This window comes from Sturnira hondurensis, unplaced genomic scaffold, assembly GCF_014824575.4.
Source record: "Sturnira hondurensis isolate 20B ecotype Veracruz unplaced genomic scaffold, ASM1482457v3 Scaffold0020884, whole genome shotgun sequence".
NCBI classification, from domain to species: Eukaryota; Metazoa; Chordata; class Mammalia; order Chiroptera; family Phyllostomidae; genus Sturnira; species Sturnira hondurensis.
This window is the reverse complement of record NW_028093515.1, coordinates 602,671-626,939: the sequence shown is the minus strand read 5'-3', so window position 1 is coordinate 626,939 and position 24,269 is coordinate 602,671. Positions and strand designations below refer to the sequence as shown.

The window sequence follows — 24,269 nt, the reverse complement described above, 5'->3', positions numbered from 1 at the left end:
GGACTAAGGAGGAATCAGGTTAAGGGTATACTCTACTCTTGAGGAAAAAATTTGGCCTTTGCGTTTCCCTGAGACTCAACACCCACCCCCAAGCCCGGGTTCCCAGCAGAATTATGTAGGAACTACTGGAGACCAGAATAAGAGTTGTAAGAGATTAAATCTTGAAAAATTTTAACAACAGCAACGAAACAGTAGCAGTACTAACAGTAGTATAGGTTAAGTGGTTAAAAAGCTTGGACTTTAGAACGAGATCTGAATTCGAGTTCTGGTATCACCATGTATGCAGTGTGACTTATCCTCTCTGAAACTCAGGCAAATGCGGGTAAGATATGTGGCCCAATCTGACCACCCTGGCTAAAAGGAAATGCTCAACGTATGTTATTATTGAGTACCACTTATGTGTTTACTAAGCACTTACACACAGGACTCTAACCCTCACAACTCTTTAAGAGGTATTATTATCCCCATTATAGGATAGGAAGGAATTTGACAGGGACACATGTGGTTAGAGGCGGATTCGGATCCTGAACCTCCTAGGGCGCAATCTCTCAATCACTACCTCTCCAAGGCGTGGGAGGCAGAGTGGTGAAGATCCAACAGGCGCATTGTGATCGATGAGGGCCCCCGCGGAGCGCGCGGGGTCGGGGTGGGGGACAGGGGGACGGGGTGGGGAACGGTTTCAAATCTAGGAAACGAGTTCATAGATCTGAAGTGGAGCTGGGAGAACACTTGGTACAGGGTACTTTAAGAGCAGAGGATATCTGAGGCAGGCTGAGGAAAAGAAAACCGAAGTTACTTCTCCGTTGCAGTAGGAGCGACATCCGCTGATCTATCGCGAATGCGGAGATCCTGATCTCACGCTGTGGAATATCGGAGTCTGGAGGGTTTTTAGGGCCCTGTCTGGCTACCAAAAGAGGTGGTGCTCTAAGTTTAGGCGTGGGCGGGCCTGGGGGCGGGCTCTGCTTCCTCCTGCAACAATGGGAACGCCAAAGGCCCTTCGCGAGACGAGGCTATTGGCCAGGGTGGCACGGGGTGGGGCCTCTCGCCGACCGGCAGGGGGCGCGCACCTGGCGAAGAGGCGTCGTTTCTATGGAGGGGGCAGAGGCCGATGCACAGGAGGGGGCTGCTGTGGCCCGGGACCTGCTGGCCTTGGGGTAAGAGGCTCAGGGTGTGGCTGGGGGCCGTGCTGCAAAGAAACGGTTTGCCCTCAGAAATTCTTAAGACTTCCCCGGTCCCCTGTCGTTCCCTCGGCGCCACCGCAGGTATGAGGACTTTCTGGGGTCTGTGGCGCTGGGCCCATCATGCCCAGACTTCAGGGCGCTGTGCGTGCGGCTGGCGGCTGAGCTGGCGACTCTGGGTGTCTTGGAGCGAGAGGAGGGCGCGGAGGCGCTGAGCGCCGGCGAAGGTATGTGTGGAGTGGCAGGCCCACAGGTGGGGAGCCCGGGTGCCGCCACCGCGGCCTTAAACCTTTCGCCTCTCGCAGGCTCCCGCGCTGAGGAGGAATTTCTGCGACAGTTAGCCGGCCTGCTACAGGAGCTGCACTGCCCGGACCGCGCACTCTGCGGCGGAGACTCTGCGACCGCGTTGCGGGAGCCGGGCGCGTGCCTGCGCCTGCTGCGTGAGCGGGGGACGGCCCTGGATGCGGAAGTGGGCGAGGCTTCAGCCTCTAGAGCGAGGGGAAGGGGAGGCGGACTCAACACATTGAGGAGGAGCCAGGATTTTCCCGAAGGGGCGTGGTCAAGATGTACTGGCCGGCCAGGGGGCCGTGGTGGGTGGGGCTAGGACTTTGGAGCGGGTTTAGGGCTCTGAGCTAGGCGGGGTTAGAATTTTGATTGGAGGGTCTTGAAGCCCAAGCGGGTTGGGCTAGATGGAGCCTAGCAGGTGGTCTTTAAGTGGGAGTTTCGAATTCGAGAAAAGGGCTGGGTCTAGAAGTGGGTGGAGATTGTTCTGGAGCTGGAGCTAGGGTGGTAGGTGCGTGGAAATAGAAAGCGGGAGGTATTGAAGCTGCTGGAGCTTTTTGACCCAGGTAGGTGGTCTGGCGGGGCTCTTAGATTTTCACCTCTCCTTTTCCCTACTTTTAGGCTTTCTCTGCACAGAGCTCCAGGCTTCCCTCCTCCTCTGCATGCGTCCTCGGCGGGATCCCAGCCCAGGGGAGCCCCCGCCTGGTGGGGAAGGGGCGGAGGAGGGAGCTGGCATGGTTCAGGAACTGGTCCTAACCCTCCAAGCCCTGGGGCTGCCCAGACCCACGCTGGGAACTCTCGCCAGCAGGCTGCTGCGGGATATCCATGCCAAGGTAGAGAGCCAAGAGCCTTCTCCGCACCAGGTTTGCCCCACCTTCCTGGCACGGGGAGAGCCCTTTCTCTAAAAGAGGCTCTGGGAGGAGAACGCTCTAGCCACTGTTGTTTTCTAGAGCTGTGGCTGCCACTCTTGATTCTGTGGCCCGGGTCCTCAGTTTTGTGGAGAACTGGGGTCCACGGAGAGTTCTTACAGTTTCTTACAGCCCAGTCAGCCTCAGACTCCTTCTCCCATCAGGTCTTAGAGCTGCTGCCTTCCCTGCCCCCAGGGTCCCTGCAGCCCCTCCTCAGCTACCCGCTGGACACGCCCAGATGGGTAAGACTGTGTATGGCCCTATGCAAATAATATTCTCATTCAGAGATGGGAGGGAGAAGGGCTCCCTGGCATAACCAAGACCTTTTCCCCCAGGAAGCCTTGGAGTCTCTGTGTCAAAGCCTACGAGGCCAGTACTGCTGCCGCCGCTGCCTCCTCCTCAAGCGCCTGGACCTCACAACATCTGCATTCCACTGGAGTGATCGGGCAAAGGTGTGGGCATAGGACTCTGGCAGGAGCAGAGAGGCCCAGTGGTGGGAGTTTACCTCTGCAGGAAGGAGGAATTAGGGTCAGGAATATTATCCTATTGCAGGTTCTGAGGCCCAAGACGTGGTAGAATCTTATGAAGCCGGGGCTCTAGAATATCAGGGCCTCCAGGACATTCTAGATTTCAGGGGACTAAGGCATTCCAGAATTCCCAGCTCTGAGTTAGGAGTGTCGTCAGAGCTATACCCCATATTTAGAGGAAGTAAATATGGGAAAGGAGTGTTTCCAAAATGAGAGATCTCTTGACTGACTCTTGGGCACCTTCTCCATGTCCTCTCAACCCCCACCCCCCAGGCCCAAAGGGAGGCCATAAAGTCAGTGCTGATCCCAATTCGAAAGACTCTGACCCCAGAAACGGATGTCTCTGTCGCACACGTCCTGGCTGCCCGAGCTGACCTGTCTCGTCTTGTCCCAGCCACGAGCAAGTCTGCCCGCCAGGGAACCTGCTGTGCCATCAACAAGGTGGGCACCTGACAGGGGGAGGGCCCCGGCATTTTTGGCTTTCAGACTGGCCTTTCAGTCTCTACCCTGGCTCAGCCTTGTCTGCTCTTGCTTGGGTTCCTGGCCTCTGGACTCATCATCTCTAAACCACCCTCTCCACATGGCAGTTAGAAGGATATTTCTAACTCAGAAGTTTGGCCGTACCCTGCCCCCCAACAGCTCAAAACCTTCCTGTGGCTCCCTAGTGCCTCTTCAAAACAAAGTCCAACTGAGCCCCCACCCACCTTTCCAGCTTCAGTTTAAACTCCTCCACCAACACTCAGCCTGTCTATTTTATTAATTTCTAGTCTTTTAAAAAAATATTTTATTTATCTTTAGAAGTGAAGGGAAGGAGAGAGAGAGAAATATCAGTGTATGGTTGCCTCTCATGTATCCCCTGCTGGGAACTGGCCTGCAACCCAGGCATGTGCCCTGACTGGGAATCGAGCTGCGATCCTTTGGTTCACAGGCCCGTGCTCAATCCACTGAGCTACACCAGCCAGGGCCAAATTTCTAGTCATTTTTAAAGCAGAATACCTCTTTAAATGATTACATGTTTGGACTCATACATTGCTGTTTAAGTAGTCTTATACTTAGTGTGAAAAAACATTTTGGGAATTAAAGTCTAGCACAGCAGAGTGCCATAAAATTAAAGAAAAAATGACCGCTTTAAGGAAATATGGTCAGTAATATTATAGGTGATGTGCGCATCACTGTAAGTGATGGATATTTAGGAAAAAATACTAATTTTCTGGAAAAACACCAATTTTCTGGAAATGTTATACAAAGCCCAACTATGAAATAGACAGAAGTTGAGGACTTGGTGGGGACTTGGTGGGGACTTGGTGGGGACTTGGTGGGGACTTGGACCATTGGCAACACTCTCACTTTTACTTCCCTCTTGCCAAAGCCCCTGGAACCCAGTTTGAAGCTTCAAGCCTGTACCTTCCATCAGTCCAGGTCCTACCCATTGTACCCCCAAAAGTTAATATCTCCCATTTATTTTTTAAGGTTATATTTTATTGATTATGCTAGTACAGTTGTCCCAACTTTTTCCCCTCTGCCCCTCTCCACCCAGCACCCTCCACGCCCTCAGGCAATCCCCTCACCATCATTCATGTCCATGGGTCATGTCCATGTCCATGGGTCATGTCCATGTCCATATAAGTTCTTTGGCTGCTCCGTTTCCTATGCTGCGCTTTACATCCCTGTGGCTGCTCTGTAACTACCTATTTGTACTTCTCACTCCCCTCACCTCTGCACCCATCCCCCACACCCCTGTCCCATCTGGCAACCATCAAAACGCTCTCTGTATCCATGATTCTGTCTCTGTCCTTCTTGTTTGCTTAGTTTGATTTTTAGATTCAATTGTTGATAGATTTGTATTTACTGCCCCTTTATTGTTCATAGTTTTGATCTTTTTCTTAAATAAGTCCCTTTAACATTTCATATAGTAATGGTTTAGTGATGATCAACTCCTTTAGTTGGTTTTTGTCTGGGAAGCTCTTTATCTGTCCTTCAATTCTCAAGGATGGTTTTGCTGGGTAGAGCAATCTTGTCTGTAGGTCCCTGCTTTTCATGACTTTGTAAATATTTCTTGCCAGTCCCTTGTAACCTGTAAAGTTTCTTTTTGAGATATCAGCTGACAGTCTTATGGGAAGTCCCGTGTAGGTAATTCTCTGCTTTTCTCTTGCTGCTTTTAAGATTCTCTCTTTGTCTTTAATCTTTGGCATTTTAATTATGATGTGTCAGAGTGGGCCTGTTTGCATCCATCTTGTTTGGGACTCTCTGTGCTTCCAGGAGTTGCATGTCTGTTTCCTTCATCAAATTAGGGAAATTTTCCTTCATTATTTTTTCAAATAGTTTAATTCTGCAGTTGCCAAGACTTCATTTAACTCAATTTCTGACAGCGTGCATGACGGTTGTTCTATATTTCAGTTGTAGTTTTGATGTGGTTGTGCGGAGAGGTGAGCCGTGGCTGCCTGCACTGCCATCCTGACTGGAAATCTGCCCCTCCTTTTTTTTTTCTTAAAGATTTTATTTATTTATCTTTGGAGGGGAAGGGAAGGAGAAAGGGAGAGAAATATCAATGTGTGGTTGCCTCTCATGAGTCCCCTGCTGGGAACTGGCCTGCAACCCAGGCATGTGCCCTGACTGGGAATCGAACCGCGATCCTCTGGTTCGCAAGCCCGTGCTCAATCCACTGAGCTACACCAGCCAGGGCTGCCCCTCCTTTTTTAACCTCAAGCTGCTCCCTTGGCTCCGTGGCCCCCTTGTCCAAGATACTTTTCCTCTCTGAGACTCAACTCTAATCAACTCTCAGGTGCTCATGGGCAACATGCCAGACCGAGGGGGGCGCCCAAATGAGTTGGAGGCTCCCATGCCCAGCTGGCAAAGCCGAAGAGAGGCCGGAGGCGGTCGGAAGGCGGGCCGCCAGTACGGGGGCCGCAAGAAGAAGAAGAAATAAAGGAGGACTGGTGGCCGGGGCACAGCTGTCCTGCAGGAGTTGCTGACACCATTGATAATGTCTGGGGAGCCAGTCTGAGGGTTTTCTTGGCACCTGGCAATGAGGGCCCACTTACCATGTTCCTGAGGCCCCCCGTGTCCATCCCCATCTATTTAACACCAAGGACTGTGTTCTCTGGAAAATAAATTTAATTTATAACAGCTGTGGGACCTGTCTGTGTGGGGGCCGGGTTAGGGGGTGCATAGATTTGAAGAGGAATAGGGGTCTCAGTCCTTTGGGTCTAAATAAGCACCCGGTGCTCTGACCCCCAAAGCCCTTTGCTCTTCGGCAACACATCCTTCCCTTCCTGTGGGTTGGGGAAGGAGACCTGCGGAGACCGAACGAACATTTACCAGGTACCCACCGTGTGCCAGCCGGGGATAAAGCAGTGACAGGGGCAAATGATGGAAACCCCTCTCTGGCTGGAGCTGACATTTCTGGTAAGGGGGGGGCAGATATGCAACAAGAGAAAAGGGCAAAATGTGTAGTTTGCCAGATGAGAAAAGGACTCTGAAGGAAAATGAAGCAGGAAGGTAGGATCAGGACAGTGCGGAGATTGCAACTTTGAGTGCGGTGAGGGGTGGCCTCACTGAGGGAGTCATATGGGACTCTCAGGCAGAGAGAATGGCCAGTGCAAAGGCCCTGAGGTAGGAGTATTTTTGGCACGTTCAGGGGCTGGGGTAGCTGAAGCAGGATGAGTGAGGGGGCGGGTGGTGGGAGGTAAGGGGCACATTGCGTGGAGCGGACCACTTGAGTACTCTGGGCTCTACCCTCAGTGGAATGGAGCTGTGTGATCTGACTCAGGTGTTCACGGCCTTCCCTTTCCGCCCCTTCTCTAGGCTGCTCTTCTGTCTCTGGAAGCCCAGAGTCGGGAACTCTTCCCAACCTACCCCTCCCACTCCTGACCCACGCTGACGGCCAGTGTGGCACATCAGTCAGAAGCTTCTGCTTTAGAGGGAGACAAAAGACTGGGGTTTGGGTCCTGCCACCTTAAGCAGCTTAACCTCACTGAGCCTCAGTTTCTTCATCTGTAAAAGGGAGATTTAAGGAGTTGGTAAGATGCTGCCTGAGTTTAAATATATCCAACACGGAGCTGCATACAAAGTGCAGGATGAGGGAGTATGATTAGTAGCGCCTCTGATGCACAAAATAACTTGCATAACTTTCTTTTGGGGCTAAGAGACGGCGGACGGCAGTGTGGATGCAGATGAGGCGATCCCGTGGGGAGTCCTGCTGGAGGCTGATTAACATGACTTGGGGCCTGGCTCTGTGGGGAGGGAGGGAGAGAGGAGACCAAGGCCACGTCTAGGAGTTCGGCTTGGAGGACTGGCTGGGTGGCGAGGCCGTCCTTGGGAGGGGGACCTGGAGGGAGGAAGACGTTGGGTGATGCGAGAGGGTGTCCAGATGTGTCACCGCCAGGAGCAGTACCTCACCAGGCTATTTAGTTAAGTGGGTGACTGAATGTTCCCTGTGAGCCTTTTTTTTTTAAACCCAATCCGATCTCTGCCTTTGAAAAGCGGAATTCATTCCACTGACATTTATTGTAGCTCCTGATATATTTGGTCATATTCTTGCCATCCTATTGGGGTTTTTTTTCTTCCTAACATCCTTTTTCTGTTCTATTAGAAGCTCTCCCTTCTCTCCCTCAGCATACTGAAATTTCTATTTTTCTAATACTAAAAGTTAATACACTCTCCTACCCAAGTAATTGAGGACTTTTACACATTTTTACTTGGCTGTGCTCCCTGAAATCTGTTTGGGTTCCCCAGGCAAGTGCGTCGGTCTCCCTGTATCCAGATGGGGGTGGGGGGCGGTTCCTCCTTACTGTCTCTGGTTCCCAGGAAGGGAGCGGCGGCTCTGTCTGTGTCCAAGTGTGGCACAGGTGGCGTCCGGCCTCCGGTTCCGGGGAGAGTGCGTAGGAAAGACTGTCCTCGGAGCCTGTTTGTGGGGCGTGGGTGGGAGGAACGCAGGTGGGATGGGAAGGGCTTCATGACCTTAGGGTTTACTCCTGCCCACCAAGCCCCTTCCCAGGACTGCCACCCCCTGGGTCTTACCGCAGCTGGCACGGGGTATTGGTGCAGGTCGGACGGGGGCTCCCATATCTTCCTTGGTCCCTGGTCTCTTACACTCTTCCTTCACTCGGTCTCTGCAGTGTTTGTGGCAACACAGCCCACAATCTGGGGAAAAGCATCAGTTTAAGGGCCAAAGGCCCAGACCATGCCCCGTTCTTCCAAGTTGCAAGAGCTGACTTCCCTCCCCCAGTCACTGGTGCCCCACTCACCCCGACAGCGGTAGCCTTGCTTGGTGACACCCCAGAGCTGGGAAAAGGAAGCAGAACAGGTTACCGAGGCTAGGAGAGGGAGGCTGCGGGTGGATGCGGCAGGGGCTGTCGGAAAGTGTGGAAACCGTCCGGGTTTTGGAAATTCTCATCACTGGAGGCTTATGTGGGATCTGAAGATTGAAGGAACTTGGGGGTTCTCTCAAGTCTGGGGAGTCACCTAGGCTATTAGAATTGGGTCAGATTTGAGCCCTGGCTGGTGTAGCTCAGTGGATTGAGCAAGGGCCTGAGAACCACACGGTCAAGGTTCGATTCCCAGTCAGGGCACATGCCTGGGTTGCAGGGTGGTTCCCTGCAGGGGACTCATGAGAGGCAACCATACATTGATATTTCTCTCCTTCTCTCCTTCCCTTCCCCTCTAAAGATAAATAAATAAAAAATATTTTAAAAAAAGAATTGGGTCAGATTTGGAATTCTATGGGTGGGGATTGTGTCTGTTGCATTTCCTGCTGTGCCTCCCCCACCCCCACCCCCCTCTCTCTCACACACACACACACACACACACACACACAGACCCTGAACCGAGAACCGTGCCGGCACATAGGAGATTCTCAACAAGCATTTAGTGAACGAAAAGCAAATTTGGGAAGTCCATGGTTCGTAAATTAGCCTTTGTTTGGAAACTGAGAGATGTGTCCATGACCCAGAGGGTCCATTTGGAAATCATCCAAGTCCAGAGACTTGGAGATAGACCGTGGGAAGATCATCTCCCCAGGTTTACAGATCAAATAGGGTTGTAGGGTTTATCCGTGCTTTGGCCATTACCCAGGATGGAGGTCATCTGGGATCTGGGTGTTCGTGAGATTTTGGAATTACCCAGAGGTAGCAACTACCCAAATGTTTAGGGCAATATGTGAAATACGGGGATGATTTGAGGCCGAAGGATTTTCTGGAATTGGGGAATTATTTGGGGCTTGGGGACGGAGGGCTCCAGCAAAGGGCTGGCATCTGAGCCCAGATGGGGAGGAGCCAGGACACACGGAACGTGGGCCCCAAGGGTGAGAGTGGGCCGGGCGCTCACAAAGCCACTGCAGCTGTCACAGAAGGTGGGCTTGCGGAAGGTGGCTTCGTGGAAGGTGTGCGAGAAGGCCAGGCCCAACTTGGAGCAGACGGCGCTGGCCCGGAGCAGGTAGTCTGTCAGCTCCTCCCGGCTGAAGGAGCCGCTCCTGGGGGCAGAGACGGTGCTTCAGCATGACTGGCCCCTTTCCCCCAGGCCCCGGAGTCCTGGCAACCCTGGCATCCTCGTCCGTGGGGGACCCGGAGTCAAAGCACTTACTCCTGGCGGGGGGGTGGGTGGAGCCCATGACAGGCAAAGGGGAAGTTGCCTGAGAATTGCTCAAAGTCCTCCAGAGAGATGGTTCCTCGGCCTTCAGGGTCGTAGTTCTTGAACACAGACTTCAGAGGAGCGTGGGGAGGGGAGAGTAAAGCCAAGTCATGCTCCCCTCAGTCCGAGGTCCCCTCCTCCAGGCTATCCATACGGCCTCCTGCCTGGCCCTCAGCAGCCGGGCCAGGCTCCGCCTTACCTCCACCAGCTGCTCCACGTGCCGACCCAGGGTGGCCCTGTCGGGCTTGGGTGTCACACCAGGGGCCCATTCCACCACCAGGGGTGCTTTGAAGGGGGAGAGTGGCTGGGGCAGGGACAGAGGGGCACAGTTAGTCAGTGTCTAGGCTTGGGCTGCAGGTCGGAGATCAATCAGGGGTCAGGGCTCACCAGACTCTTGGGACAGCGAGGCTCCCGGGCGTAAGAAAGCTTGTAGATTTCGTCCTCCGTGTAGAAGAGATCCAGGGAAAGCTGGGGGTGGGCAGGGTGTTACAGACCCTCGGTGTCCATCCTCCTACCTGCAGCCTGCGATCTGCCTGGGCCACCATTCTCCCCCTTTTCCCAAAGCTTCCCTCTGTACCCCTGGGGCCTTCACTCCCACTGAGGCTTATCCACTCTGCACGGCACTCCTCCCTAGTCCAGATACACCATTGTCTCACCGAGGCCTTTTCTTGGATGCTATTTAAAGTCACACACACACACACACACACACACACACGCCCCTTTCCATGACTTTCCCTGCCTCAATCTTGTCTACTGCAGTCATCATGCAAAAGAACCCACGACTAACTTATTTGCTCCGTTGTGTGGGCTGTCCCCGCACTAGGGTGTCAGCCCCATAAGAACAGTGACCTTTTTTTCTGGCTTGCTCACTGCCGTGAGTCTCAGCGCCTAGGGCAGTGCCAGGCTCGCCATGGGTACCCAGTAAATGCCTCTGTTCAGTGCTCTGCCATTACTGTCAAAATTCTTTAGCATTTTGCCCTGGCTGGTGTGGCTCAGTGGATTGAGCGTGGGCCTGCGAACCACACAATCGCTGTTCGATTCCCAGTCAGGACACATGCCTGGGTTGCAGGCCAGTTCCCATCGAGGGTCACACCAGTGGCAACCATGCATTGATGTTCCTGTCCCTCTCTCCTTCCCTTCCCCTCTAAAGATAAATAAATAAAATCTTTTAAAAAATTCTTTAGCATTTGGAACAAGGAACCCCATATTGGGCCCTACGAATTATGTAACTGGTCCTCCTTAGAATAGTAGAAAATACACAGAGGCGGGCAAAACTAGGTTTACAGTTGTACTACAAATAAATAATACAATAATAAATAATAGTACAAGGATAAATCTATGTTTTGCATATTCACAACTGTAAATCGACTTTTGCCTACCCCTCTACACATGTATCTTCAGAACCCTACACTTCTAGTTTTAAGACATAGTGTGTGGTTCACGCAAGTTACACACGTGGGTTCTGAAACTGGCCTGCCCAGGTTCAGATCCAAGTTTCACTGCTGTGGGACAGTGGGCAGGTGACCTCACCTCCATGGCTGTCAGTTCCCGCTCTGTGGAATGGGCATGATAAAAGCCCTGCCCCTTGGAGTTACGCCGATGGAATGGAGTACTCTATAGTGTTTTGCATGGTGCCTGGCCCAGAGTAAGTGATCAATGGTTATTCCTGGCTTGATGCTCATTCCTGGATATGTTAAAGCCCGGGATTTTGGCCTAGTGACATGAAAAGCTCAGGACCTTGGAGTTCAGAGGTATCAAAGCCCAAAGCAGTTCTGGAGATCAATGTATACTTGAGTTGCTGGGAGAATGGGAGAAAAATGTATCATTTACTTAGAGCTCACTGTGTTGCAGATGTTAATTTAAGCACTACATGTGAATTATATTATTGATTGATTCTTCTCAACCATGCTCTGAAGTGCGTCCTGTTATTATCCCCAGTTTGCAGATAAGGAAATTGAAGCCAAAGGCTTAAGTGACCTGCCCAAGGCCACACACATAGGGGGGATAAAAACCCCTAGCAGCTCTGGTTTCAAAGGCCACACATCCCAGCACTAGTCTCTCCTGGTCCTGCATGCGGCCCGTCAGCCACCCAGAACCCTAAATCTCAGTACCCCAGGCTCAGCCTCAGGCAGCCCAGCCTGAGCAGGGCAGCTCACCGTGAGCAGATGCAGCAGGTCCTCGTTGGCACTGCAGGGGGGTTGCTGCTTCTGGAGGGCTGCCAGCTCCTGCAGCCGCAGGTACAGGCTGTTGAGCTTGGGAAGGTGCAGGCGGCCGTCAGGGAACCTGTCTGGCTGGGCCTCGTACAGGGACACCAGGTCCTTGAGGTGCACACCCAGCACAGGCAGCCGGAATCCTGTGCAGACAGCCCACGTTCGGCGATAGCAGGAGTAGTTGTTGTGGGCAGCAAGCAGCTCAGTCAGCTCCAGCAGGGCCTGTGTGGGTGGCCACATTGGGGTGGGGGGGGCAGTGGCATGTTACTGGGAAAGCTGGTTCTGCTCCCTTAGCGCCCTGGAGGAGCATGTCCTAGCAGCCTCCTGTGCGGGCTCCTGACCTTCAGGGGGCCAGTGCTGTTCTGGACACCTCCCCGAGCCCCTCCATGTCCCACATTGGCATCAGCGTCTTCCCAAACTGTTCTTCCTCTTGGGTCCCTGTCTCTCACTGCCCATGCTAGGGCGATTTTTCCAAAACCCAAATCTGATTGTGGATGCTGCCATCGTTCTCAAAGATTGCCCAGCTCCTCCGTGCCCTCTGGATAAAGCCAGACACCTTAGTTCAGCTTGCAGGGCTCACCTGGATCTCCCCCAGGCATCCCCTGCCACCTCCTGACCTCAGCCACACACCAGACTCAGGAATGACTCTCTCTACCCAGACTTTCCTAGGACATCCCAGCCCATGCTCCTCCCATGGGTGGCCCAATTGTCAACACTCCTGGGGGCATCGTTTCACTCCCCGTCTAGGCTGCAAGTTCTCTGCTAGCATCTCTCTCATCTGTCTCTCCCCAGTCCTGCTCAGGGCTGGACACAGAGAGTAAGAGGGGTTGGCATGATGGGTTGATGGGTGAGGAAGAAGGAAAACTGGCAGAGGACAGAGCCTGGGGGTCTGTTGGATTTGGATGAATAAGGGCTCCAGGGGGCTCCAGGGCCCAGGGCAGGGATGGAGGGGCTTGGGGGAAAGTGGGGGATCCGGACCACTGGAACTTTGGGGAGGGTAGTGGGACCTCACCTTGGTGCTGTCAGGGCTCAGGTGAGCGTGGGAGTCCTTGAGCCTGGAAATGGCACTATGACACAGGCCCCCAGTGACTGCCATCAGTGTGTTGAAATTCTGCAGCCGGCGGAGCCTCTAGGAAGGGAGGACAGTGGAGAGGTGACGAATGTCACATGGGGCATAGCCAAGTTGGGGGTTCAGGTGACAGCTCAGTTGAGAGTATCCCAGTTGAGGTTGGGGTCCCAGGCCAATGTAGGCATCAGAGAGGTGAGACGTGCCAGGCAGGAGTGGGCCACAGCAGGTATGTAGGCATTACACGGAGGTCTGGAAGGTGACAGACTAACGTGAGGTCAGAAAAAAGCAGAGGGGTGTTGGACTAGACAGGCGTGTGTCAGGTGTGGGGGATTCAGACAGATGTCAGGGAGTCAAGCACCTGGACTTCCACCTGCTCTGAAAGTCAGACAGGTGAGGGGAGACAAGAAGTGAGGAGCCAGAAACCAGGCAGAGGTGAATGGGGCCAGAATGATCTGGAGGGCTTGTACAAATGCAACAGACCCCCAGGCTCTGTCCTCCTCTGCCACTCTTCCTCTCCTGAGACAGGTGTGGGGTCAGCTGGCCATCAGGGGGAATTGAAACTTTTCCAAGTTTGAAGGACTCAGGTCGCATCGAGGAGAAAGTGGAACCGGGGAGGAGTAGCAGCAGACGCTCAGACACAGGAGTCCCGGGGGCAGACAGCAGACCGCAAGTCGAGGGGGCCCGGCTAGGGAAGCAAGGCGGTGGGAGAAGCCAGAGGAAGGGCGTGGTCTGCAAGGAAGTACGTGAGGGGCGTGGCCACTCTGGGGGAGGGAGGGCTTCCCTTTTCTCTAGGAGGGAGGGAATGTATCTGTGGGGGAGGGGTGAGACGCGCGGGCGGGGCCAAGAGGGACGCAGGAAGGGGCTGCTGGGGTGTAGGGGCTGGTGTGGAGCATGATGCCGAGGTAGAGGGCATGAGAGAGCTGCTTCCATTGCCCTCGATATAGAATATATCAGGTACAGAGTCTGGAAGACAGGCCGGGAGGGCTGTAGTCAACTGTCAAGTTTAGGACAAAGAGGTGGGGCCCGGGCTAGTTCCGAGCGGTGATATGAAGGCCAAGGAAGAAGGCCTGGCCGGGCAGTACAGTTGGTCAGAGCTCCACCGCGTACTCCGGGGTTGTGGGCGCCATCCGGCAGGGCAGGTACAAGAATCAACCAACGAATGCATAAGTGGAACAACAAATCGTGTTCCCCCTCCCCCTCCCTCCCTTTCTCTTTCTAAACATTAAAAATAAATAAATAAATAAATAAATGGCTGGCACAGTCCGGTTTAGAACCATAGAACTGAGGCCTGGGCAGCGGGATCAGAGTGGGGGCTCCATGGGATGGGGCACGGCCAGGGCACGGTGATGTCATCGCCATGGATGGACAGCTGGACCTGAAGGGGTGCAAGTGCCCACAAAGCGAGCAGAGCTGCGGGTGCGGGCCTCACCTGTGCCACGTGGATGAACTTGTCTAGCACCTGTGCACGCTGTGAGGGCCCCGGACGGCTCAGGACCATGACCTGCACCCAGCGGGACACGCTGTTGCTGAGACCTACGGATCCTTCTAGAGCCGAGCTGCCCTGCACGGAGCCATGTAAAACGTAGTCTCGCAGGTCCTGGGGCTGCGGGATGAGGTGGGCATGAGGGTAGGCCGTAGCACTCAGGCCCTGCCCCTCACACGCCCATCCCCTTGGCAGTCACTCCTATGTCCTAGCCTGGCTGACACATGTCCCTGACACCACCATGGCCCTTTCCCGTCTGAGAAGAGATGTTTAAATAAACGCAGGCACTCTCCTGAGTCCCTTGTCATATTAACTAATTTAATCCTCACATCAGCTCTATGCAGTGACTGCTCTATTATTCCCATTTTAGAGATGAGGCCGATGAGGCACTGAGAGGGTAAGTAATTTGCCCAGGATCACACACGCTTGAGTCAGGGTGGGAACCCAGTGTGTTGCTCTTAACTGTTTACCTGTTGGGTATACAGTAAGCAAGGGAAGGATGGCGACGGGGCCATGAACTGGGTTTCTATTTGATCTGCTCAAGGGGCCAACATTCCACACCCGCATGCACACGCACGGTGCTGTGCGCATGCGCGTGTGGGTGGCCGATCAGGAGATTTTCACATTAAGAAACCAGATCCCAACAGGGTGATCAATTTGTAAGGCATGTAAATGTCTAATCACTCTATTGCACACCTGAAGCTAATATAATATTGTATGTCAACTGCAGTTGAAAACTAAATTTAACAAAACGGAAGTATGAAACAAACAAAACAAAAAACAGATCCCCAACTCCCCTTGAAATGATCATGGCAGTAGTTAACACGTTAGTTTGAAGCACGTGAAATTACCATTTGAGTAGGTAAAATGTGAGAGCATCTACTCTGGACCAGACACTGATCCTATTTTTAGCACTTACGATGTGCCGGGCATTGCGACAAGCATTTTTAAGTGGACATATTAATTTAATTCTCCCAACCGGCCAGTGAAGCATTATGACCTCCACTTTTACAAACATGAGAACTCAGTCCCAGAGAGGAGACGATTTCAAACTTACACAGATAAGAAGGGGCTGATGGGTTTGAACCCGGGGGCTCTCTGCTCAGCCAGCTTAACTCATTTTCCTAGCACCAAGTTTGAGACTTTGAGATCCCTGTCCAGGCTGGGGTCCTCCTCTCAGTCCTGCCTGGCCCCAGCCAGGCCCTGCCCCACCACAAGCTCCCCCTAGTTGGAGAGAGGAGGGTCCTCACCGTGATAACCTGAAAGGACCGGAACTCCAGGTAAGTGAGGTGCTGAGCCAGCTCCTCTGCCTCCAGGTGGTCGAAAAGCAAAGACACTTTGCACTTTTTGCCCATACCTGGACTGCTCACGGAGTGTGGGGGGCCGGGGCCACCAGGGCTCAGGCTGGGGGCAAAGAGAGGCAGGGTCTTGGAGGGGCTCAGTTTGGAGAATGTGGGGATATGGAGGGAGATGGCAGAGTGGGGGTGGGGTGGAGTGGGGGAGGGGCTGACTCACAGGTTGGAGGAGTCTCCCAAGCTCCTCTGGGCTGAGTTGCCTTCCTGCTCCACGGTGGCCCAGAAGCGACTAATAGCCTCTTCTAGCTGGGGCTCCTGGTGCACTGTCTCAGGGTGTTGGGTCAGCCAGTACCTGAGGGTGGTTTAGGGGTGGTGGGAGGAGGCTGGGTGTGGGGAAGCCCTCTACACGGGGTCTTTTAGGCTGAGGAATCTCTAGGTGCTGGGCTGGGACATCTCCAGAAAGTCAGGCTTCAGGGAGACACCAGGCTGGTGCGACCCCAGGGTCAGCATTGAGGGCCTCTTAACCTAGGCTGGTGGGTCAATGGGAGATAGCCTGGGGGTGTCTCTTGGAAGTGGCATTGCTAGGTAACAGGATATGGGGGGCCTCAGAGGATCTGATTTTGGGTGAACAGGATGAGGGGGGTATTAGAAGCTAGGCTGCAGTGTGTGGGGGGTGGGGGTTTAGGAGTCGAAGCTAGAGGTATCTGGCCACCAGCTGTGAGAGGGTCTATAGGATCAGGTTAAGGGTCTCTAAGAGGTGAGAGTTCGAAGATGCAGAACTAAGAGGGTCTTAACAACCAAACTGGGATGTCTGAGAGTGGGATTTGGGGGAGAAGGGCTGGGTAGGTGTGTGGGGAGCTGGGCTGGGGAGTCCCCGAGGTGTGTTAGGGGTGGAGGTCTTGGCCTAGCCCTACCTGACCAAGTGACAGATCTGCAGCCGCCTCAGCTCCTGCGTGTTTCCGGTGGCCTCCTGGTACTTGAGTTCTGGTTAAGGCTCTGATACCCAGCATCCCAAACCTGCCCGCTCGTATTGTCCCCGTAGCTCCGACACTCACATCTCTGCCCTCTACCCTCCTCCACCCACTGCTCACAGCACTGGGAGGATATAATGTCAGGAGCCGGGCAGCAAGGCGGGCAGAAGGCAGCACCCAGCTGTGCATGGCTAGTACCATGTTCAGAATGTGATCCCCACGGCACAGGTTGCCAGCCGAGTCTAGGGGCAGAGAAGGGGATTCAGTCAGAAGGGCCCCTGGGCAATGAACTGCAGTCTCTAGAGCCAGTGGGCTGCCTGGTCCAAACCCCAGGTCCACTCCTAACTCTCTGCATGAACCTGGGCAAGCAACCTGGCCTCCTTGTGCCTCAGTTTCCTGATCTCTACTGTGGACAAATCAGCACAGTGGTTCCCTGGTCTGGACTATGCGTGCCTAGCAAGTCACGTTGAAGATGGAAATATCATCAGACTACCTCTCTCTCTCCACATCTCGGGAAAGAGAAACGCAGGTGTGTCTCTCATCTCCGTAGTGGTTGGGAGTCATTTCACACACTCCGTGTTGTAACTCCCAAAACTGAGTCCCAGAAAGAGGTGGGTGCGTGGTCCAACCTTAGGATCGGGGAGGCCGGCCAGAGAGGGAGACACTCACCGAAGGACTGAATGCACTTCTCCAGCAGTTCGTCTTCACTGCAGGCACCCTCTTTCAGCATGTCCAGGGCCATGGAAGCCATGACCTTGCTGATTTCCCGGGGACTGGGGCATGTCTTGTGGCGACGGGCTGGTCGGGGCCGGCCCCGTCCTCCTGTCTTTCCTGGGCATTCCTGGTGGGACTTCCTGTGGGCATCCCCCCTAGGAAATCATGGGAGCCCCTTCCCTCAGGCAAGCCCCCAGAATCCTCCTTGACCCCAAAGCCCCAAAGGCAAAATCCTAGAGTTATTCCCGCCCCCCATGGACGAAATCCTCTCATGGGAGAAAATCCCCAGAGTATTCCAGGTCATGAGAGACTTCTTCAAAAATTACTCCTGTCTCCTGAAGGGAATCAGGAAAAGACCCTCAGGACTACCCTGAATCCCCACCAGGAGAATCACGGGAGGAGACCCTCCAGTGACTCTAAAGGCCCTCCAGGAATTGCTCCCAAATTCCCCTTGACTCGACCCCCAGGCATCGTGGGAGACACTTCCTGTTGGCACACCCCTATGACTACTGCTGATCTTAAAGGAAATCAGGGGTGAAGACCACCGGGATCCTGTCCTTCCCAGGGGAATTGTAGTAGGTGGTGCCTTCGGGGAGACTTCTCAGAATTCCTCTTTGTTCTCCAATGCCGTGCCTTCTTTCCCCAGCCCTTCTGAGAGCAGCAGCCCCCTGAGATTCCATCTCTCCCCCCGCCCCTACCTTGACCCCTTCATCCAACCAGCCCCTCTGTAGGACTTGAGTCTAGCTGTCCACCTGAGTCCCTAGATTTGGAGCCTAGAGGGAAAGTGTTGGAGCTCTGAGAACTGGACGGAGTCCTTGGAGCTGAGGCAGTTTCAAAGAAAGTTTAAAAACAGCCTTCACTCTGCCCTGTGCCTCCCCAAGGCTGGAGGGTGCAGGCCGGTGTTCCTGTCTGGGGAAGACTATAATGAAGAGACAGGGATGGTGGAGGGAGCAGGGAGAAGAATCCAGGCAAAACAGTCTTGGCTTCCATGAGTCAGACAGAACGAGGTCAGAGAAACGTATGCTGGCTGTGTGGCTATGTTAGTCACTTACTTTCTCTGGGCCTCAGTTTCCTCATATGAAAAACGCGAGTCATCATTGGACCTTCCCCGGGAATCTGCTGAATATTTAATGCCTTGCTCTTCAAAAGTGCTAAGTAAAGGACTTAGTTCGCTCAGGCTATTAAAGTGGCCAAAGGTGGGGAAGTTGAACTTGAGATGCAGAGAGAGAAAGTGAGGGAGCTGGCTAAAGCTAGACCTGGGGCTTGGATTGAGTGCCAAATACGTCCTGGGCAGAGGTTGGAACAACTGTCTAGATCAGTGGCTTTCAGAGCCTGGTCTCCAACCTATACAAAGAGCAGCCCCTAGGGACTTCATATAAATGTGAGTTCTCAGGCCCCACCCGACTTAAAGAATCAGAAAAATTGGAGGTGAGCCCGGCAACCAGTGTTTCACAAGCCCTCAAGCTTGAGAACTACTGTGGTCTGGAGTCTCGCTGAGCACTTATGTGTCCCTTCTAGGAGGGACTACGATTATTTTATTGACAGAAGGAAAAACTGAGGCACAGAGCAGTTAGGGTCCCTTCCCTAAGGTCACCAGAGCCAGAATATGAGGCAACTAGGTCTCAACCACTCAACTGCTGGGTGTTATGGGGAGGGGACCCCTTTGTCCATCAGAGACCTGCTGGAAGAGGCTGGAGGAGCTGGCTAGGTTAGGAACCCAGCGACCACCGTCCTGCAAGGACAGGAGGGCTGGCTTGCCTTGGTGATAGCAGCCCATTCCAGAACCTGACGCTGTCGTCAGCTGCTTGGCCCTTACCTGCAGACTGCCCGCCCCTGGTAGTGTCTGAAGCAGTCAGGAGTGGTTCAGGAGACAGCGGAGCGGGTTTGCCCCGCCTCACACTCCCATCCCCCGGGGGCAGGGCTCTAAAGTAGCCTGGAGCTTCCAGTTCAGGGGACAGCAAGCAACTGTCATGGGGAACCAGGAGGACCCCAGGGAGGACAGAGTGCCCAGCGTGTGGAGGCAGGATGAAGGTGAGGGTGGGGAGAAGGGGGGACCCTGAGCAGTTCCAGCTCCAGAGAGAGAGGGGACCAGACACAGACGCGCACACAAACAGCCCCAGCCCTGGCTGGCTCCGGTGTCCCTGGAGCATCTTTCAACCCGGTGTCCCCTTGCTCTGCCCCTGCTCCCGGAGGAGCCTCACACCCCACCAGCTGGTGAGTGCCTTCCAGCCTTCCCACACTGCGGGAGGCCCGGGGCCTCTGCTCCAGGTCCCCTGGAGGGTCTTCTCACCTCTTGCAGTCTTTCCTGTTCATGCTTCCTGAGGGCGGGGTGGGGCGTGGAGGGGGTCTCGCAGGAGCCTGGTTCAGCTGCTCCTCCCTCACCAATGCTCCAGCTTCTCAGCCGCTCGGGAGCTGGGGCCTCCTCCGTGCTTGGGAAGGAAAGAGGAACTGCCCCTCCCCACCCAGCCCCAGGCCAGGGGGAAGGAAGAAGCTGAGGAGAGACCAAAGCTCCCCCCTCCCCCAACACGGGGATCCCTTCAGGCTGAGGTTTCCGGTGCTGCTGGCCCCCACCCCCCCTCCGTCACCCAGCGGGCTCTCTCTATCTCCCCCATCTTTCTGTCTCTAAACCCGTGATTCTCTGTTCTGTCATTTTCATACTTCAATAAAAGCAGTTTAAAAAAAACCATGCCTAATATGACACATTTATGTAAAAACACATTCAAAAGAAAAGTCTATATATTTCTGTAAGAACAATGCATAAAGGTTTGAATGGAAAGTTACAGACATAATATTTTGTGTGTTCCTTCTAATGTGTCTTTTTTTAAAATATTTTATTTATTTTTAGAGAGAGGGGAAGGGAAGGAGAAAGAGTGGGAGAGAAACATCAATGTGTGGTTGCCTCTCACGTGTCCCCTACTGGGGACCTGGCCTGCAACCCAGGCATGTGCCCTGATGGGGAATCGAACAGGCGACCCTTTGCTTCACAGGCCTGTGCTCAATCCACTGAGCTACACCAGCCAGGGCTTGTTTCTTTTATTCCTAGTTTAGTATTAATAGCACCATTTGCACCCCATAAAACATTTTTACTTTATTACCTTTATAATAACAAACCCTTATGTAGTGCCTACTGTATACCAAGCACTATTCTATAGGCTTTTAAAATATTATTCCAATTAATCTTTACACAATGTTTTGGTAAGATTTTAAATTTATTTTTAGAGAGAAGGGAAGGAAGGGAGAAAGAGCGGGAGAGAGACGTCGAATCGAGAGAGGAACAGTCATCAGCCACCCCTCTATGCACCTCAGTGGGGACTGAACCCGCAACCCAGGCATGAGCCCCAACTGTGAATCAACCAGAAACCCTTTGTTTCGCGGGCCCATGCCCAACCAACTGAGCCACACTGGCCAGGGCAAATCCTCACACAATCTTGAAGGCTGTTACCTTATTAAGAAAACATCAGAGATGGGGGTCCACCCTCCGGAGCCTCCTCCCCAGCCTACTGTCCCTCTTAGGCAGGGTGACCAATGTCATATATTCTCAGGTTTCATCCCATCTGTTCGCTGTGCATTTATTTGTGTCCACGAATACGTGCTCCTAGAAATACAGATTTTTCCCTTGAGTATGCACGTTTTATCCACTTACCTAAACGTGTTATGCTTGACATATTTTTGACATATAATTGACATACAGACGAGAGCACAAGTCCTAAGTGTTTCGGTTGGTGAATTAGGACAAACGGCACATTAAGGTGCCAATCCCCCAAATCAAGAGACAGGACATGTCTATCCCCTGCCAACCCCCTGAAGCTCCTTCCCAGGGCTGCCTCCCAAAACTTAATCACCCGCCTGAATTACAGCAGAGAGCACTTTTGCCCAGCTGTGAGCTGTATATAAATGGCATAATTTGTTGTGTCCGGCTTTTTTCATTAAACATCCTGTTTTTATTATTTTTCCATGTCATTGTATTTTGTTGTAGTTTATTCCTTTTTTTAAGCGATGTGATCTGTCATTGTGTGACCGTGCTATGATTATCGACCGGTTTGTTTTGTCTTGTTTCCAGTGGGGGGGGGGGGGGTGGCGGCTGTGAACAGTCTGTCTTCCAATGGACGTGAAAGTGCGTGGTTCTGTGCGGCGCACACCCAGGAGCAGCGTCAGGGGCTCACAGTCCTGAACGTGATTCTTCCAAGCCTAGTGCATAGTCAGTTCCGCCAAAACTCTCCTAAAAGTATGTGTGTGCTCCTTTCTCTTCTGCGCTGAATGAAGTCCTCGTGGAGGTTTTCCTCACAGCAGAGCCTGTTCTCTGGCTTTTCCATGACGCGGCACACCGTGTCGTTTCAGACCGTCTCTCTGTAGCTCTTCCCTTTCCTGCTGCTTTTCCTTCTCTCTTCTCAGGCCTCAAGCTGTGCTGCCATGACGCGCCGTCTGTCCCGCAGCCCAGTTCCTCAGCACCGGCAGGTCACAGGTGATGTGATTCCTGGTTGAGCCCCAGCTCCGGTGGGTCAGTGTCTCGGAACCCCCAGGTTTCAGAGAGGCCTCAGGGAGTGTGGGGGGCCCTGGCACTGGTGTCTTTGCACTGCCCTGGGGGCTGGCGGGGGTGGTTAAGGGGCAGATTTCTGAAGCAAACCACAAAACTCGTATGGCAGAAAAGGGTGCACACGCTAACCCCCAAATAAGGATTGCTTTTAAAGAGGACACCATGGGACAAATGTCGGACGATAGAGCAGGGAAAGGTGTTCCCAATGTCTAAAATCAGCGAGACATTATTAAATATCAGAAATGTAAAGGGAACAGCTGCAATCAGCAAGAAAACAAAAGGACAGTATCTCTGATAGAAAAATGGGGAAGGAGTATGAGCAGGCGATGAGGAAATGAAGACCTCCGACAGGCACCTGAGAAGAGACTAGGAGTCACTGGGAACTGACCTGACCGGGGTGGGGCAAGTTACAGCTGCGGCGAGGCGCCCAGCTGGTCCAGCAGGTGTCAGGGGCTGGAAACTGCCAGGTGGAGGTTGGGGATGTGGGGACCTAGGAACCCTCGTACCTATAGTGGGCAGCCGTTCCCAGGGGCCACTCGACACTACTTAGTCGGATAACTGTGACACGGAGCTGTCATCCTGCAATGACCTCCCGTGTGTACGTACGTGTACATGAGACATTCTCCTTCAGCTCAGTTCCATAAGGGGACATAGACAAGGATGTTTGCTGCCACATTATTTGGGGGGAGCCAGGGACAGCCTGGGTGTCCACCCGCAGGGGAGTAGATAGGGCAAACAGAAGGGGACAGTCACCAGGGAGTCCTGCAGCCACAGAGAAGGGGCCCACAGAGCATCATGGGAAAGTCTTCTTTTAAAAAAATGAACGTATTAATTTCTTTTCTTATATTGATTCCAGGGGAAGGGGAAGGGAGGAGAAAGAGAGGGATTGAAACATCCATCAGTTGCCTCTTGCACTTGGCCCGAATGGGGACCTAATCCAAAACCCAGGCATGTGCCCTGACTGGAAATCAAACCCATGACCTTTCCATTGGTTTGGGATGACAGGTAAAAAACTGAGCCACACAGGCCTGGGCGTGGGTCTCTTTTTTTAAAATTGATTTCAGAGAGAGGGCAGAGAGAGATGTTGATTTGTTGTCCTACTTATTTATGTGTTCATTGGTTCTTTTAAAAAAGATTTTATTTGTTTATTTTTAGAGAGAGGGGAAGTGAAGGAGAAAGAGAGGGAGAGAAACATCAATGTGTGGTTGCCTCTTGCGCGCCCCCTACTGGGGACCTGGCCTGCAACCCAGGCATATGCCCTAGAGTGGGAATTGAACCGGTGACCCTTTGGTTCGCAGCCTGCACTCAATCCACTGAGCAACACCAGAAAGGGCCCATCGGTTCTTTTTTTACTGATTGATTTTAGACGGAAAGAAACATCAACTCGTTGTCCCTCTCACCCATGCATTCATTGGCGGTTCCTTGTATGTGCCCCGACCAGGGATCAACCCCTCAACACTGGGATACCGAGGTACCCAGCCAGAGCTATCATGGGTAGTTCTTACAACACATAATGATGACTGAAAAAAAAAAGAAACATTATTAATATCCTATGATGTAAAGCACAATGACAGAACAATTTTACATTATACATAAAATTCTAAGGAAAAACTTAATATTTAATGTACATGTGTGTTGTAGAATGTAACACATAACAGTATCGTACTATATAATTGCATTTGCCTAAATATATAATTATATCATTAGACATTATATAGTTCAACAATATGGTACAAAGTTACGTGTTATGTACAGGGTCGGGCAGAAGTAACTCCACTGACAGGGTTGGCAGGGTATGTGAATGCACAGGAACTTGAGCAGTTCACCTAAAATGTCCTGTGCTGTGCTTGAGCATGATATTGTTACGCTGCAGAATCACATGCTTATGATTTTGTAATAAAAGGTTTTTATGGAATAGGAAAGGGGCATTATTTGTGCTGGACCCTGTATTATAATATTATATACTATATATTACAATGATATCAATATATCAATATTTAACTATATAGCCCTGGCTGGTATAGCTCAGTGGATTGAGCACGGGGCCTGTGAACCACACGGTCGCGGTTCGACTCCCAGTCAGGGCACATGCCTGGGTTGCAGGCCAGTTCCCAGCGGGGGACGCATGAGAGGCAACCATGCATTAATATTTCTCTCCTTCTCTCTTTCCTTTCCTCTCTAAAGAGAAGTAAATAAAATCTTTAAAAAATATTTAACTATATAACACCTAGCAACCTATTATACATTTGACATTTTCTATATAATTTTATTGACCTGCAAGATATTGTTTTGTATAACAATAGATACCATTACACATTAGTGATAATTTTAATAGATTCCTGAATCAATCAGTTACCACATGGTAGCCTCTACCATGTGGTTTCCTCACGGAATCTTCCCTATGATCTCATTAGGTGGGAATTGTTCTAAAGCAGCCCAGGTGACAGACGAGAAAACTGAGACCCGAAGTC

At 52.5% G+C, this 24,269-nt stretch overlaps 2 protein-coding genes across 3 annotated transcripts; one reads left to right on the top strand and one right to left on the bottom strand.

Annotated features, from left to right (window-relative positions):
- The first annotated feature begins 1,059 nt into the window (after positions 1–1,059).
- Positions 1,060–6,021, top strand: FAM98C (family with sequence similarity 98 member C). Of its 2 annotated transcripts, XM_037030760.1 has the most exons (8): positions 1,060–1,154; positions 1,263–1,405; positions 1,484–1,618; positions 2,082–2,293; positions 2,533–2,610; positions 2,704–2,820; positions 3,169–3,336; positions 5,678–6,021. In XM_037030760.1, exons 1-8 carry the CDS (start codon positions 1,090–1,092, stop codon positions 5,819–5,821), a joined length of 1,062 nt encoding a protein of 353 aa, XP_036886655.1. In that variant the 5' UTR covers positions 1,060–1,089; the 3' UTR covers positions 5,822–6,021. The 2 variants fall into 2 exon arrangements, with proteins under 2 accessions (XP_036886655.1, XP_036886657.1); XM_037030762.1 differs by lacking the exon at positions 2,533–2,610.
- Positions 6,022–6,119: 98 nt separating this feature from the next.
- RASGRP4 (RAS guanyl releasing protein 4) lies at positions 6,120–19,691 on the bottom strand. Its single transcript, XM_037030759.1, has 17 exons — positions 19,555–19,691; positions 17,220–17,419; positions 16,687–16,792; positions 16,494–16,556; positions 15,800–15,931; positions 15,535–15,688; positions 14,231–14,404; positions 12,745–12,861; positions 11,679–11,954; positions 9,910–9,990; positions 9,722–9,826; positions 9,475–9,593; positions 9,220–9,364; positions 8,142–8,178; positions 7,915–8,037; positions 7,686–7,798; positions 6,120–7,222 (listed from the first exon to the last, which is right to left on the bottom strand). Exons 1-17 carry the CDS (start codon positions 19,575–19,577, stop codon positions 7,166–7,168), a joined length of 2,025 nt encoding a protein of 674 aa, XP_036886654.1. The 5' UTR covers positions 19,578–19,691; the 3' UTR covers positions 6,120–7,165.
- Between the last annotated feature and the right edge of the window lie 4,578 nt (positions 19,692–24,269).

What these genes read in the sequence shown, in the direction of transcription:
- FAM98C (XM_037030760.1), top strand. Translation starts at nt 1,090, where the DNA reads ATGGAGGGGGCAGAGGCCGATGCACAGGAGGGGGCTGCTGTGGCCCGG. An exon ending in CGGGACCTGCTGGCCTTGGG is followed by an intron (nt 1,155 to 1,262) that starts GTAAGAGGCTCA and finishes GCGCCACCGCAG; the next exon opens with GTATGAGGACTTTCTGGGGT. An exon ending in CGCTGGACACGCCCAGATGG is followed by an intron (nt 2,611 to 2,703) that starts GTAAGACTGTGT and finishes CTTTTCCCCCAG; the next exon opens with GAAGCCTTGGAGTCTCTGTG.
- RASGRP4 (XM_037030759.1), bottom strand. Translation starts at nt 19,577, where the DNA reads ATGAACAGGAAAGACTGCAAGAG. An exon ending in GGTCCTTTCAGGTTATCACG is followed by an intron (nt 14,405 to 15,534) that starts GTGAGGACCCTC and finishes CTCATCCCGCAG; the next exon opens with CCCCAGGACCTGCGAGACTA. An exon ending in ACGTGGAGCAGCTGGTGGAG is followed by an intron (nt 9,594 to 9,721) that starts GTAAGGCGGAGC and finishes GCTCCTCTGAAG; the next exon opens with TCTGTGTTCAAGAACTACGA.